Below are 13,965 nucleotides of genomic sequence, written 5' to 3' on the forward strand. Positions count from 1 at the left end.
TCCTGCTCCCACTCACTGAGGGACCCAGCACCGGGGCAGGGCTGGGCCAGCAGGTGCTGGACGTGGGCCCCTCGCATTGCCCCATCCAGGCAGTCTCACGTTTACAGCCCAAGGCCCCGGAGAGGGGCCCACAAGGATTGCTGAAGGAAGCTGCTTTCCTCACGAAAAAAAACTTTATTTGGAATGAACCCATAAATAAATAAGTGCACAGGAACCTAATGGATTAAAACCACATTGAACACAGGGCTATTTCAATACATGGTTAATGCTGGGGGGTCCTGCACCCTCCCTGCTCCATCCCCAGCCTGGTGGCCGCACCCTGCACCCCTGCAGGACCCTCGCTGGTCACTGTCACCCCCCTGCCCCCCCTAGTCCCGTTATCTCGTAGCTGATCACAGCCAAGGCCACCTCGAGCTGTGTTTGTTCCAGAACCACCGGCATTGCAACAAAACCTGGTGTTTGCTGCAGGCTGGCGGGACACCTCGTCTCCCCGGGACTTGTCCCCCTCCTGGGGCTCTGCTGAGTCAGGGACTGACCCCGGTAAAGGCAATGCAGGTGGGGGCTGCCGGGGGGGCAGGGGACAGCGAGGGCTCCTCCACCAGGAGGGGATTTCAAGCAGGGAACAGGATGGTGCGAGCTCAGCTCTCCCTGAGCTGTGTCCCCACCGGTGCGATGCCGAGGGGCAGGAGGTGGCACAACCCCGCGAGGCTGGCACCAGAATTGCCCTACCCCAGCTGCATCAGTAGGGGTAGGGCGAGATGGAGATGATGATGAGGAAGATGCTGCGCGCTTGCCGCGCTCCCGGGGTCAGCGCCTGCACCCGGAGGCGATGGGTGCCGGGCGCGTGCAGCGGGTGCATCGTGGCGATGACGCCTCGGCCCCCCTCGGCCCGCAGGGCGAAGGGGCTGCTCCCATCCTGCTCCAGCAGCGTGAAGAGGGTGCGGGCACCGAGGGCGCTGCCCGGGGCCAGGCGCAGCACGTCGCGGCCGGCGGGGACGCCGAGGGGCAGCGGGAGCAGCACGTAGCGCAGCGTGGCGGGGCCGGCCGTGCCGCAGTCCGGGGCGCAGTGGCTGAAGCACACCCTGCACCCCAGGGACACAACAGGACATCAAGGAGCAGCTGGGGTGCCCAGAACACAGTGCCACCAGAAGTGGCATGGGATGGACACCCCCAGCCCCGCAGGATGGCTCACCCAGGGCTGGAGCCTTGCCAGTAGCCGTCGGGGCACGGGGCGTCCTCGCAGCGGGCTCCTCCGCGCATGTTGAAGCACAGCTGGGCAGAGGCGCACCGCACCGTGCCCTCTGTGCACTCATCCACATCTGCAGGCAGAGCAGGGATGGGTAGAGGGGAAGGAGAAAAACCCTGGGTTACTCGCAGCCCCAAGGGCACGACAGCCAGGTCACCATAGGGACTGGGGTTGCTGACCCCAAGGAGTGAAGTCTTCACTGACCGTGGCAGGTCTTCCCGTCAGGCAGCAGCCGGTAGCCAGGGGGGCACACGCAGCGGTAGCTGCCCTCGCTGTTCCTGCACTCGTGCTGGCACTGGTTCGGCACCCGGCACTCGTCGAGGTCTGGGGACGAGAGGGGTGAAACCAAGCAGGGAAACACCAGTGCCCCTCAACCCATTGCTGGGGAGCTCCCACCTCCCCTTCCCTGCACAGCCAAGCCTGGCGAGACCCCGACACTGTGGGCAAAGGTGCAAAGGAACTGGGAGATGTGGCAGCAGTGGGCAAATGCAGATTTTTAGGCAGACTTTTGGGCACACAAGGGTCTCCAAACTCCCTGCAGAGCCCCCGTGCCCGCTCACCGGTGCAGGTGCCGTTCCTCCTGACAAACCCAGAGGGGCAGGGACCCCGGGCATCCGGCCCCGCAGCCTTCGCCACTCGGCTGAGGGTGAGCCACGGGTATGAGCGGCCCCGCAGGCGGCTGCTTGGCCCCAGCCAGCGCAGGAGAGGGTCCCAGGGGGTGCTGCTTGCAGTCCCCCCTCCTGTCTCTGCTGCACCGCACTCGCCCTCCGGCAGCAGGGCCATGCCAGGGGGGCACAGGCACTCGTAGGAGCCCCTCAGGTTGCGGCACTCGAAGGCGCATGGTGGAGGAAACTGCAGGCATTCGTTAATGTCTGATGGAGGAAAGAGAGAGGGAGTTGTAGGTGGATGGGGAAACTGGGCAGGGAGGGGGACAGGGACGTGTCCTGTGGGAGCTGGGCTCGTACCCAGGCAGGGCCAGGCAGCGCCCAGGGAGCGGTACCCGCGGGGGCACACGCAGCGATGCGTCCCCATGGTGTTCTCGCAGATCTGGTTGTAGCGGCAGGCGTGGGAGCCCTCGGCACATTCGTTGATGTCTGGGGACATGAGGGGGACAGGGAGGTGGCACCTGGGGCTGCTCCATGGGCAGAGGCCCCTCACCACCCTCCTGCTCCATGGGGACCCTCCAGCCCCAAACCACCACACAGCCCCCACCCCAGTAAAGGGTCTGTACCAAGGCAGTGCAGCTGCTGAGGGTCCAGGACAAATCCGGGTGGGCACTGGTCTCCTGGGAAGCAAGCAGAGGTGGCAGAGAAGGGACACGTCACTGCAGGGAAGTATCTCTTGTGCCCTCCCAGCCACCCAGGACCAGTGAGGGATCCCAGCACCTTCCTCTCCATTCTCATCCCCCTCGTTACCTGCATCGAGGGAGGTGCTGAGCTGGAAGCTGAGCTCCTCCGAGGCTGGGTCAAAGGAGGCTTGGACCTCCCTGGCCTGGATGCGCTGCACCCGCTGCAGCTGCGGGCCAGGAGTGGGCTCGTACTCGACGGTGTGGTTGCAACGAGCACGGGCGAGGTGCCCATCCTGGAGGAAGCTCTGCACCGAGCCCCCGCTGAACCTCCCTGCCCCTGTCTGCACGTAGCGCTCGCTGAAGTCCTGCGGAGGGAGCAGGACGGGGGCGATCAGGTCCCGGACCCCACAGGCACCCAGCACAGGAGCCACGCTCCGCTGGGGAGGGTGGGAAGCACCAGCACCTGCAGCAGCAGCGTGGCCTCGCCGATGCTCTCGGGCACGGAGCCGCTGACCATGCTGTCCAGCAGCAGGGTGCCACTGGCATCCGCACCCCGGGCAAGGTGGGTGATGTGCAGGAGATCACCTGCAGGGATGGCAGTGCTGAGAGGTGGCCCACGGCACCCCAAAACCAGCTCCTCTGCCCGCCGGGCAGCACCGAGCCCAGGACAGCAGCGGGCTCAGCCCCCCCGTACCCATGAGGATGGTGCATGGGGGAGAGGGATGCTAAAGCCAGGCAGGAGCGGGCACTGCCCCTGTCCCTCCTCACACGGGGAGGTGACACCAGAGGAGTCACACGCAGAGCATCCCTCACCTGTACCAAACTCCACCTGCGACTTGTGCCTGAAGACGCCCTGGGTGAGCAGGATCCCACTGGGGACATCCCCGCCGGCGTGCGTGAAGGACCAGTAAACGGGGGCCATGAGGGTGACCAGCACCCGCATCAGTGGCCCTGGCGTGGGGAAGAAGGTGTCACCGCAAAGCCAGCGCCCTCCTCAGGGGGCACCCAGCCTGATCCCCCCAGCACCCCGTGGGCGGCAGCACAGAAGCGGGGTGTTGCTTTCAGGATGCTCCTTGCTGTATATTTCTGCTTGGCTTTCTCCCTCTTTCCCCCAAGATTTTCACCCGACACGGGTCAATCATTCTCCCCGGGGCGAGAGAAGGGTGATGTGCCACCACGTACCGACGTGCTGTGGGACGCCGCTGATGCTGGTGCGGATGGCGGTGGTGCCGGAGCGCGGCTCGTCCAGCACGCTGGCATTGAGGGTGGCAACACCGAACTCACGGGTGTTGATCACGCCGATCAGGCTGCCCCGCACGCGGCGGGGCTCCCCTGGGGACAAAACACAGCACTGGGGCTGCTCGCCCATGGGAAAGCCACCAGAGCAAGGCCAGTAGCATCCCCACCTGGATGCGCACACAGCCCCCAAAGGCACTGTGCCGTGTATCGACAGGGGATGCTGTGAGCGTGGCCCCACACCTTGCACCCACCAACATGCACCAACACCTGTCCCCAGCATGCCCCAAGCCCCTTCTCTGCACCCATACACGTTCCTGGCCCTGGTCCCAAGTTTTTATTTGCTTTTCCAGCACGCCTGGCAGCAAAACGCCAGCAGCTGTGCAGAGGGCACGCAGCGCTTCCGCCGCACAGCCGCTCAGCCTGGCAATCTGCTCCCCGAGAGAGGATGTGCCTGGGCATTTAGCAGGACCCCTGGGACACAGGAATTTAATCACTGGCAGCAAATTCAGGAAGCCCGGGGAGAGCCAAAGGGCTCACGGGGGCCACAGGCTCGCTCGCACGCACGCAGCAGCTGCTTCAGGAAGGCTTTGGCTTGGCTCAGGCCTTTAACTCGGAAAGATGAGTGATGAAAGAGATGAGAGAGAGGAAAACTGGATGCAAACCAAGGGATTTAAAGTAAGAAAGGAGAAGCAATATTCTCCCAGGATACCATGAGGCCAGAAGCCCCCAGCCGCAGGCAGACACCCACCTTGCACCACGAGGGAGGTGCGGGCAGCAGCGGAGCCCAGGGCATTGCGAGCGATGCAGGTATAGGTGCCCGTGTCCCGGGGGATGGCAGCAGGCAGCAGCAGCGTGGCGTTGGGCAGGATGCGGCCACGGGGCCCCTCCGGCAGTGCTTCCCCATCCCGCTGCCACTCCACAGATGGGGTGGGCTCCCCCGACACCGCGCAGTGCAGCAGCACCCGCTGCCCGGCGCGCACCGACTGCGCCCGTGGTGTCACCACCACCACGGGGGCACCTGGGCAGGGAAGGGGACCCGGGAAGTGTCACCTTCCCCTGGGCTTGTGCAAGCGTTGGGGTCCTTTAGCCACTCAGATGGGGCCAAGGGCAGGACCGCCTGGGGGAAGCACTCACATGAAGGAGCGTTTTTCAGCCCTTTTTACCCTCAGCCAATGTCCAACACCTTGAACTTTATCTTCTTGTCCTCTCCCCATTCCCCCCAGTCCGACCCTCTCCGTCTGCCCCAAACCACCCACACAAACCAGCTGTCCCACATGGCGAAACGCAGGCGCGGGGCCTGAAACACCCTCTTTCCCCCAAAATGAGGGTGTGAAGGGGCAGGACTCACTCTGCAGGGCCAGGGTGACCACCTTCGCTGCCGTGCCCACCTCATTCTCCGCCACGCACCGGTAATGCCCCGCATCGGCACTCTGGTGTCACAACAGCGTTAGCACAGCTGTGAACCCACAACGGGGTGGCAAAGGCACTTCTGAGATGCTCAGCTTTGCCACAAAATCTCCCAAAACATGCTGCCCACCTGCCTCCCTCCCCAAAACCCCCACTCACCCCCAGGCTGCGGATGGCCAGCGAGCCATTCTGCAGCTGGCGCAGCCGCCGGCTGCCCACCACCGGCACCCCGTCCTTGCTCCAGCGGATGAAGGGCGCGGGGTGACCCCTGGCATCACAGTCAAGGACAGCATCACCCCCGGGGGGCTCGACTCGGTAGGTGCTGGGGGCCCCCTGCACGACGGGCGCCTCTGGGGAAGGGAGAGGGGTGGGAAGGGACCGGGGGTGGCTGGGTGCATTGGACCCTGACCACCCCAAGGGCACCTACCTGTCACGGAGACCAAGCTGGTGGCCCTGATGGTGCCGGCGCTGTTCTCAGCACGGCACACGTAGGTGCCGCTGTCGGCGTGGGTGGCTGCCGCCCGCCGCAGGGTGCTCCGGCCACGCTGCCCTGATACGCCCTCTGCAGCACACAACCCCCCAAAAAAGCCCACATGGGGGTTATAACCCGTGTCACCAATCACCCGGGGACCCCAAAATGTGAAAAAGCCAGGAGGGAGGCAGGGCTGTGTCCTCTCCCCAGCCCAGCATCCTCCACCCAGCTGCCCACGCACCGGTGAGGGGCTGCCCGTCGGCCGTCCAGGAGATGTGGGGCTCGGGGCTGCCCGTGGCCTCGCACACCAGCTCCAGCTGCTCACCCCGGCTCAGGACCACGTCCCCCGGCCGGCGGGTGAAGGTGGGCAGGGTGTGCACCCTGAGGGAGAGCCGGCGGATGGCCTTCCCCGCCGAGTTCACTGCGGCGCAGAGTAGCTGCCGGCATCGCCTTCCTGCGCACGGAAAGGGCGCGGTGCCCGTCACGGGGTGCAGCTCCACCCTGACACCCATTTTTTGGGTAAATTCAGCTGCTTGAGGGGCCTGTGCTCACCTGGACGTGGCGGAGCAGCAGCTCCCCAGATGGCAGGATGGTGACGGTCCCACCGCGGTCCTGCACCGGGGCTCCCTCCCGGCTCCAGGACACACGGGGCTCGGGGATGCCACGGGCAGCGCAGGGCAGCAGTGCGTCCTGCCCCTCCAGCACCGCCAGCTCCACGGGGCTGGCCACGATGGTCGGGGGCACTGGGTGGGACAGATTTTATCACATTCACACAAACAACCCACCGGGGTCCAGGGATGCTGCAAAACTACCCTCAGAGCTGTCTGCAGCCTCTGCGGGGGCTGCTTTGGGGGTGCCCACACCCCGGCTCCAGCACCCCAACCCTCCAGCTTGTCCTCAGCTAAAGCCTTACCTTGCACGATCAGCCTGGTCCTCCCCATGGCAGTGCCCGAGGGGTTGCGAGCCACGCACAGGTAGCTGCCGGCGTCTGCCACAGAGGCTCGGAGGAGGCGCAGCTGCCCGCTGGGGAGCACCTTCAGCCCAGGCCCTGTGGGGACAGGCAGGAATGAAGGAGAGGAGACGAGAGAGCAGCCGTACCAGAGCTCAGGTGGAGCACAGGGACCGCTCTGCCTGCAGACTGCCCCTTTCTGAGAAAGCCCCAGGGAACGGCTCCAGCGGCCACCGGACACACTGGGGAGCCCCAAGGCTGGCTGGACACCCTGCCCCTGTAGGTCTCCTCAAGTACACCATACACAGAAGCCACCCAGCAGTGCTGGCAGCTCTGCCACCCAAATCCACCCCCGTACAGGGGCTGGCAGGCAGTGCAGGCTCCTGCCCACCTCGAGTGATGCTGGCACCGTCCTTCTGCCAGGTGACCTCCGGCCGGGGGACCCCGCTGGCCTCACAGGACAGCACCGCGCTGGTGTTGACCAGCACCATCACCATGCCGGGCAGGGGCTTCAAGGCGGGGGGCTCTGCAAGCGACAGAGAAATGTTTCCACCAGCACCCCCCCAACAATGTGCAGGGAGCAGGATCCCCTGAGCCACACATACCATGCACCACGAGCCGGAGATGTTTTCGGGCAGTGCCTGCGGTGTTCCTCGCCGTGCACGTGTAGTGACCGGTGTGAGCAGGCAGCGCCTGCCTGATCTCCAGTGCTCCTAGAAGGCAAAGAGGGGGCAGCAGGAGGGCTGCAGGGACCTGCTGCCCCACGGTGCCCTGCCCCGAGCCTCTACCTGTGGGCAGGACACGGTAGCCGCCCCCTCGCCTGCCCAGCTGAGCCCCATCCTTGCTCCACGACACCGTTGGTGGGGGCACACCGGAGGCATAGCAGGTGAGGACCGCAGGGGACAGCCGGGTGACGGCCACATCCGTGAGGTCATCGGCAATGGTGGGGGGCACTGGAGGGGGAAGAGAGGGAGGTGGGCAGGATGCACAGCCCGTGCTGGAAGGGAGCTGGATCTGACGCGCACGGATGCAGATATTTCTGTTGCCCCTGTTCCCAGTCCCCTAGAAGGAACTCAAGTGCAGGGGGGGCTGAAGCACAGCTACATCATATCTAAGGGGAGGGGGAGAGACCCCAGTAAGGCAGCTCCCTGCAGTAGTTGCAGCCCCCCAGAGCTCACCGTGGACAGACACAAGGAACACCTTGCGCGCCTCTCCGGCGGCGTTGGTGGCGACGCACTCGAACCACCCCTCGTCCCGGGGGCTGGGGCTGGTGATGAGCAGCGAGCCCGAGGTCTGCACCCTGCATGGGCACAGCACACGTTGGGGACAGCCCCTGCACCATGGGGGGACAACAAGAGGGGGAAAACCCAACCCAGGGGCAAGGTGGGTACCTGTATGCACCGGGCAGGAGGTGTGGGTTCAGAGGGCGGCCGTCCTTCTCCCACCGGACCCGGGGTGCAGGGGAGCCCGATACATCACAGGCAAGTGAAGCCGGCTGCTGGGCCAGCAGGGTGAGGCTGGGGGGACCAGGGGCGATGGCAGGAGGAACTGCAGGAAGGCAAATGAGGAGCTGGGAGCTGCCCGGAGGGGGTGAGCAGCAGTGCAGCGTTGTACCAGTGAGAGCTGCCCAGCAATAGGGGGTGGCAGCGGGGGCACAGGAGGGGTCCAGCTCACTTTCCTGCTTACCCAGGACACGGAGGTCCAGGCCTCGCCGGTCAGAGCCAGCAGGGCTGGAGGCCACGCAGAGGTAGTAGCCGGAATCCTGCACCCGAACAGGGTCGATTTGCAGGGAGCCATCGGGCAGGAGCTGCAGCCTGGGGAGGGAGACCAGGTGAGCCCCGCGAGGGCTCTGCACGGCCAGCAATACATGGGGACAGGCAGCCAGGAGGGTGGCGAGCACCCTGCAGCCAGGTGTGGCATGTCCCCTGAGCAGGCATGGGGACAGGGTACAGCCCTACACCAGGGGACAGCACTGTCCCTGCTGCAGGCGTGCTGGGCACCCACTGGCGCGGAGAGCAGCACAACCTGAGCACCAGCTCTGGGTGCCACCAAGCTGCAAAGCCTCGTACCTGCTGCTCCCAGGAAGGGACAGGAGCTGGCCATCCTTCCGCCACGTCACCCGGGGCACGGGCCACCCTGCTGCCTGGCACGGCAGCGTGGCTGACCCGTTCACGGGCACATTCAGCTCCTCAGGGCCCAGCTGGATGTGTGGGGCCACTGTGGCAGTGCCCACAGGGAATGGAGAAAATGAACAACGGAGCTCAGAGAAGGAGAAATCAAACCCAAACCACGCCTCCTTTCCCATCACCCCATCCATGGGAGACCCCAAAATATTGGGCAGAGTGTGGGGATGGAGAAGTCAGACCCAACCTGTGCCTCCTTTCCCATCACCCCATCCATAGGAGACCCCGAAATATTGCACATCCCCGAGCTATCAGGGATGGAGAATGCGCTCTCCCCCAGCCAAGCCCCACGGCAGGGTGCTGCTCACCATGAATTTCCACCTGGAAGCTCTGCCTGCTGTCCCCCGGCGCCGTGCCAGCCCTGCAGACGTACTCCCCGCCGTCTGCTGCCCCCACGTCCTGGATCCTCAGGAACCGGCCCTCGGCCAGGGTCTGCCTGCGGGCATCCCCCTAATCCCCCCGGGCAGCCCCGGTCAGTGGCTGTGCCCACAGGGAACACAACGGGGCTGAGAGGGGGGAACCCAGCCCCGCAGCCCCCCGGCACACGTACCCGCAGCGGGGAGCCCTCCCGGTGCCACTCGATGTGGGGGGGCGGCACGGCATCCACAGGGCACTCCAGGGTGAGCTGCCCCCCCGGCACGGCAGTGATGCTGAGGGTCTCTCCGGTGCCTGTGGTGCTGAGAGGGGCTGTGGGATGGGTGACAGTGGGTCAGGGGTGGCAGGTGGGTTGGGCACCCCCGTGCCTGTCCCCATCCGTCCCCAATTGGCCACGAATAGCCCCCCTGCTCTGTGGGGCTGCCATGCTCTGCTCCAGACTGACCCCCCCCCCCCCCCCAGGTGTTTACAGCTCCCCTGCTGTCCCCAGATGGGTCTGTGGGATGCACCAAAGCCCTGAGCACCCTGACCCTCACCCCATTCACCCTCCTCTTGCTGGGGCCACACTACCTCGGGCGCTGACGTGGAAGCTCCTGCTGTCCTCCCCGGCGGGGCTAGCGGCCAGGCAGGTGTACAAGCCGGAGTCGGCCACCTATGCAAAGCCAGGAGAGGGAAAAAAATGAGGCAAAAACAAGACAGAAAGAGAACGCAGGTGGGGAAAGGGAAGAGGAGCCCCCACCTCCATGCTGCTGATATGGAGCGTGCTCTCGTTCCCCGCCGAGAGCCAGGGCCCTGCCAGCAGCTGCCCGTCCTTCTCCCAGGTGACAGCAGGCACAGGGACACCCGCCACCACGCAGGTCAGCTCCAGCGGGGCGCCCACGGCCACGGACATCTCGGTGGGGTGGGATGCGTCCTCAATTTGGGGGGGCTCTGCAAGGCGCAGGGGAGCCGGGAGGGCTCATCCCTCAGCTGCTCCCCAGGGTCAGCTCCCCCAGCCCAGGGAAGACACGCACCCATCACCAGGAGGCTGAAGGCTCGGCTGGCTTCCCCAGCCTCATTTGAGGCCACACAGACGTACACCCCCGCATCAGCCGGCCCCACAGCCCCCAGGCCTAGCTGTGGGCCGTTGGCCACCCGCTCGCTTGGCAGCACCGGGGTCTTGCCGAGCTTCAGCCAGGTCACTGTTGGTGCTGGGGACCCACTGGCTTCACAGGTGAAGGTGACATCGGAGCCCTTGGCCACCACCTGCTCCTCGCTGCTCTCCGGGCTCTCCAGGACAGGGGGTGCTGGGGACAGAGCCATCTCCTTAGTGGGGCAGCGGGAGCAAAGCTCCCGGGGGTCCCAGGCACTAGGGAAGGTTTTGGCAAATGCCCAGGGTCCTGCGAGCACCCAGAGGTGGCTCAGCCTCCTGCAGGGGTTTGCCCAGCACTAGGTGCTCTGGGTCCTGCTTTCGGGCTGGTCCCTCCTTGCTCCATTCTTCCCGAGCCCACCCAAGGGCCAATTCAGCTTGCAAGTGAGGAGGCAAAGCACAACACGTGCTCTGCAAGCAAAACTGGCCTCCACCCTGCTCCACCTCAAATCCCCGGCTCCTCCATACCCAGTATCTGCAGGACGAAGCTGCGATCAGCCACCCCTGCCTGGCTGGAGACAACGCAGGTGTAGAGCCCGGCGTCAGAGACCTGTGTGCGGGAGATCCTACCCCGTGGAGCAGGGCACAAGGAGGAGGAGGAGATGTCAGTGCCAGGCCCCCCAGAGAATGGTGCTCCCAACATCTCCACCTGACACCTCTGCCATGCAGACCCAGGTGCTGCCCCCAAAACCTGCAGCCAAGCATCCCCCCAGCATCTCTCTTACCTGAGGACGTGCCCGGCCGAGAGCAGCGTGACACGTGGGGACAGGCGCAGGGGCAGCCCGTCCTTCAGCCAGCTCACGCGCAGGGGAGGGGACCCCCGTGCCCGGCACCGCAGGGTGACCGCCGCGGACAGGATGCCCCGGACCACATCAGAGCCATCGGCACCTCCCTCAATGATGGGGGGCACTGGGTGGGGGGACGAGAGGGGCTGATGGGGCTGCTGGGGACAGGTGGCCGTGCCCGGTGCCCCCAGCCCCACTCACCCAGCACGCTCAGCACGTGCAGCCGCGCATCCTCGCCCGCGCCGTTGCGTGCCAGGCAGGTATAGGCACCCGAGTCGGCGGCGTGCAGCGCCTCGAGGAGCAGAGCGCTGCCGTCCGGTGACATCCTGCACGGGACAGCACCGCAGTCACCTGAGCACCCCCAAGGCACCCATGGGGCAGAGATGCCCCGTGCCTGGTTTCACCCCAGGCTGCAGGATTTGGGGTGTGCTGCAAGGCCAGCAGTGGCCCCCCATTGACTCACCGGGCACGTGACGGGGGCTGCAGCTGCAGGGGCTGCCCGTCCTTCAGCCAGGAGATTTGGGGGGGCGGCTGCCCCTCTGCCCGGCACTCCAGCCTCACCCCGCCGCCCTCCGGCACGCTGTGCTCGCTGGGGACCCCTGCACCAAGGATGCGGGGTGCCACTGTGCGAGAAAGAGAAGAGGCTGAGGAGGACAAGAAAAAGAGTAGGAGGAAGGCTCCCCGTGGGGGGAGAGCCCAGGGCCCCCCACCACCCCATGAAGCCTCACCTCGCACCAGCACCAAGAAATCCTTGCGCATCTCGGTGCCCCGGTCCTGTGCCAGGCAGGTGTACCGGCCCTGGTGGGAGGGCTGCAGGGCACTGATCTGCAGCTGCCCCCCCCTGGGCACCAGGTCTTGCTCCGGGCTGCTTGCTGCCAGGAGATGGGGCAAAGGGGTTTGTGGTCGTGCTCCTCTGCAGAGCCCTCCCCAAGCACCCTGTCGTGCTCTGCCCCCCCAGTTCCCACCCCTGGGACCCCGGCTGATTAAAGGAGAGGTGGGGGCTCTACAGAGCAGGGTGCACTGCCGCAGGTTTGCGGGAGGAAAGAGACACGGGTTTGGGGGCAAACCCCAGTCCTGGTGGCACCTGAATGGCTGGTACCCAGAGAGCTCAGCACTACACCCCTGCATCGCATCCCATGCCCAAAACCCATTGCTGCCACCTCAGCAACGAATGCTAAGCCTCCTAAAAACGTGCAGGAAAAATACCAGCGCATTCATGCTCTGCCTCCTCTCCTGCAGTTCTCTCACAGTGGGATTAGAAATAGGGAAACTGAGGCAGGGCTGCCTCAGACGGGGCAGAAGCCCAGCACTGCATCACCTCCGTGCATACCCAGCGGCCTCCCGTCCTTCAGCCAGGTGACAGGGGGCACACCGGTGACTGCACAGGTCAGGACGAGGGGGCTGCCCATGTCAGCATCGAGTGTCTCCTGCTGCAGGTCCTCAGCACCCGGGGACTCTGGGGAGGAGGAGCAGGGATGTGGGGAGTGAGCAGGGACTAAATCCCAAGCCCCAAATCCCAATCTGTTTGCAGGCAGCGAGTTGCTGCGTCCCTTTGCAAGCCAGAGCTCGGGAACTGCACAGAAACGGCCCCGTTAGGGCACCCGCATGGCCAGGACAGGTGGAGGGCACCCAAAAACACAAGAGCCACAGAGGTGTTTGCCATCAGCCCCTCGGTGGGAGGCTCACCTCATCCTCTACAGGATGGCTCCAGCTGGGGGCTGCCATGGCATAGCAGAAGAGGAGGAGGAAGAGGAGGTGGGGGGCAGATCAGTGACCCAGAGAAGTGTCAGCAGGGCTGCCTTACCCAGCACGACGAGAGCAAAGTGCTTCTCGGCTGAACCGGCCGGGTTCTCGGCCACGCACACGTAGCTCCCAGCATCACCCACCTCTGCCACGGCCACCTGCAAGGGGGGAGCACAGCCCCACTGGGGACCCCCAGCCAGGCACTACTGGGGCTCAGAGCTCAGCCAGCCCCCCCCTTGGGGACTAAATAGAGCCACGTCCCCTTGGCACAGCCACCCCCTGAGCACGGGGACACCGACCTGCAGGACTGTGCCCCCCTCCAGGAGCTGGTGCCGTGGGCTGGCCGCGATGGGGACATCGTCCCGGAGCCAGGACACCGCGGGCACCGGGCGCCCGCTGGCTTGGCACTCGAAGCGGACGGTGCTGTTGGTGGTGGCCGTCACCTCCTCAACCCGCTCCTCCGCAGCACCACGGATGGCCGGGGCAGCTGGAAGCAGGGGGTCAGGGGCTGCTGAGCCCCCCCAGTATCTCCCAGCCCCTCTCACTCACCCAGCACCTCCAGCTCGTAGTGCACGCGGTCCCTGCCCGCCTCGTTGGATGCCTCGCACGTGTACCTGCCCGCGTCCTCCTCCCGCACCGCCGGCAGCTGCAGCACCCGGCCCCCTGTGGCACAGGGTGGGGGCAAGGTGGGGAGAGCCCCGTGGTGGGGGTCCCGTCCACTGTCTCCCTCCCACCCCGCTGTGCATGGCCCCCACGCAGCCCCAGTGATGCGTCATGGGTCCCACGGGTGCTGCGCGTGTTGACAGGAGCAAGGGGACAGGATCCGACCCCCCCCTGTGCTGGGGATGCTCTGGTGGCAGGGCCGTTACCTAGCAGGATCAGCACCCCGGGGCCGGGGGCGAGGGGCTCCCCGTCCTTGTACCAGGTGAGCCGGGGGGGCGGGATGGCGCTGGTGTCGCAGGAGAGCGCGGCGGGCTGGTGGAGGACAGCCTGGCGGTGCTCCGTCACCTCCCCGTCCCCGTCCTCCTCCCGGTACAGGATCTCGAAGGCTTCGCTGGAGCTCAGCTGGTGCTGGAAGAGGGGCGGCACTGCGGGGACAGGCTGCCATGAGCTGCGGGGAGGGGGACATTACCCCCAGGTGCAACCAGA

General features: G+C 65.8%; 1 protein-coding gene across 1 annotated transcript in view; it reads right to left on the minus strand.

Annotated features, from left to right (window-relative positions):
* Positions 1-160: 160 nt before the first annotated feature.
* Positions 161-13,965, minus strand: part of HMCN2 (hemicentin 2) — a 37,883-nt gene continuing 24,078 nt past the window's right edge. Inside the window, 40 exon segments of the mRNA XM_066980785.1 lie at positions 161-1,082; positions 1,193-1,319; positions 1,451-1,570; positions 1,807-2,118; positions 2,212-2,340; positions 2,478-2,531; positions 2,662-2,899; positions 2,998-3,119; positions 3,348-3,485; positions 3,717-3,866; positions 4,522-4,791; positions 5,122-5,203; positions 5,340-5,530; positions 5,608-5,742; positions 5,894-6,085; positions 6,088-6,106; positions 6,205-6,395; positions 6,566-6,700; positions 6,993-7,127; positions 7,207-7,314; positions 7,390-7,554; positions 7,780-7,901; positions 7,993-8,149; positions 8,288-8,415; positions 8,671-8,818; positions 9,093-9,234; positions 9,335-9,471; positions 9,730-9,811; positions 9,899-10,089; positions 10,173-10,445; positions 10,757-10,854; positions 11,014-11,197; positions 11,275-11,399; positions 11,537-11,696; positions 11,802-11,945; positions 12,404-12,529; positions 12,878-12,974; positions 13,116-13,303; positions 13,366-13,479; positions 13,686-13,904. Coding sequence (XP_066836886.1) covers positions 740-1,082; positions 1,193-1,319; positions 1,451-1,570; positions 1,807-2,118; positions 2,212-2,340; positions 2,478-2,531; positions 2,662-2,899; positions 2,998-3,119; positions 3,348-3,485; positions 3,717-3,866; positions 4,522-4,791; positions 5,122-5,203; positions 5,340-5,530; positions 5,608-5,742; positions 5,894-6,085; positions 6,088-6,106; positions 6,205-6,395; positions 6,566-6,700; positions 6,993-7,127; positions 7,207-7,314; positions 7,390-7,554; positions 7,780-7,901; positions 7,993-8,149; positions 8,288-8,415; positions 8,671-8,818; positions 9,093-9,234; positions 9,335-9,471; positions 9,730-9,811; positions 9,899-10,089; positions 10,173-10,445; positions 10,757-10,854; positions 11,014-11,197; positions 11,275-11,399; positions 11,537-11,696; positions 11,802-11,945; positions 12,404-12,529; positions 12,878-12,974; positions 13,116-13,303; positions 13,366-13,479; positions 13,686-13,904 — 6,191 coding nt within the window. The 3' untranslated portion in view covers positions 161-739.

This window comes from Anser cygnoides, chromosome 20, assembly GCF_040182565.1.
Source record: "Anser cygnoides isolate HZ-2024a breed goose chromosome 20, Taihu_goose_T2T_genome, whole genome shotgun sequence".
NCBI classification, from domain to species: Eukaryota; Metazoa; Chordata; class Aves; order Anseriformes; family Anatidae; genus Anser; species Anser cygnoides.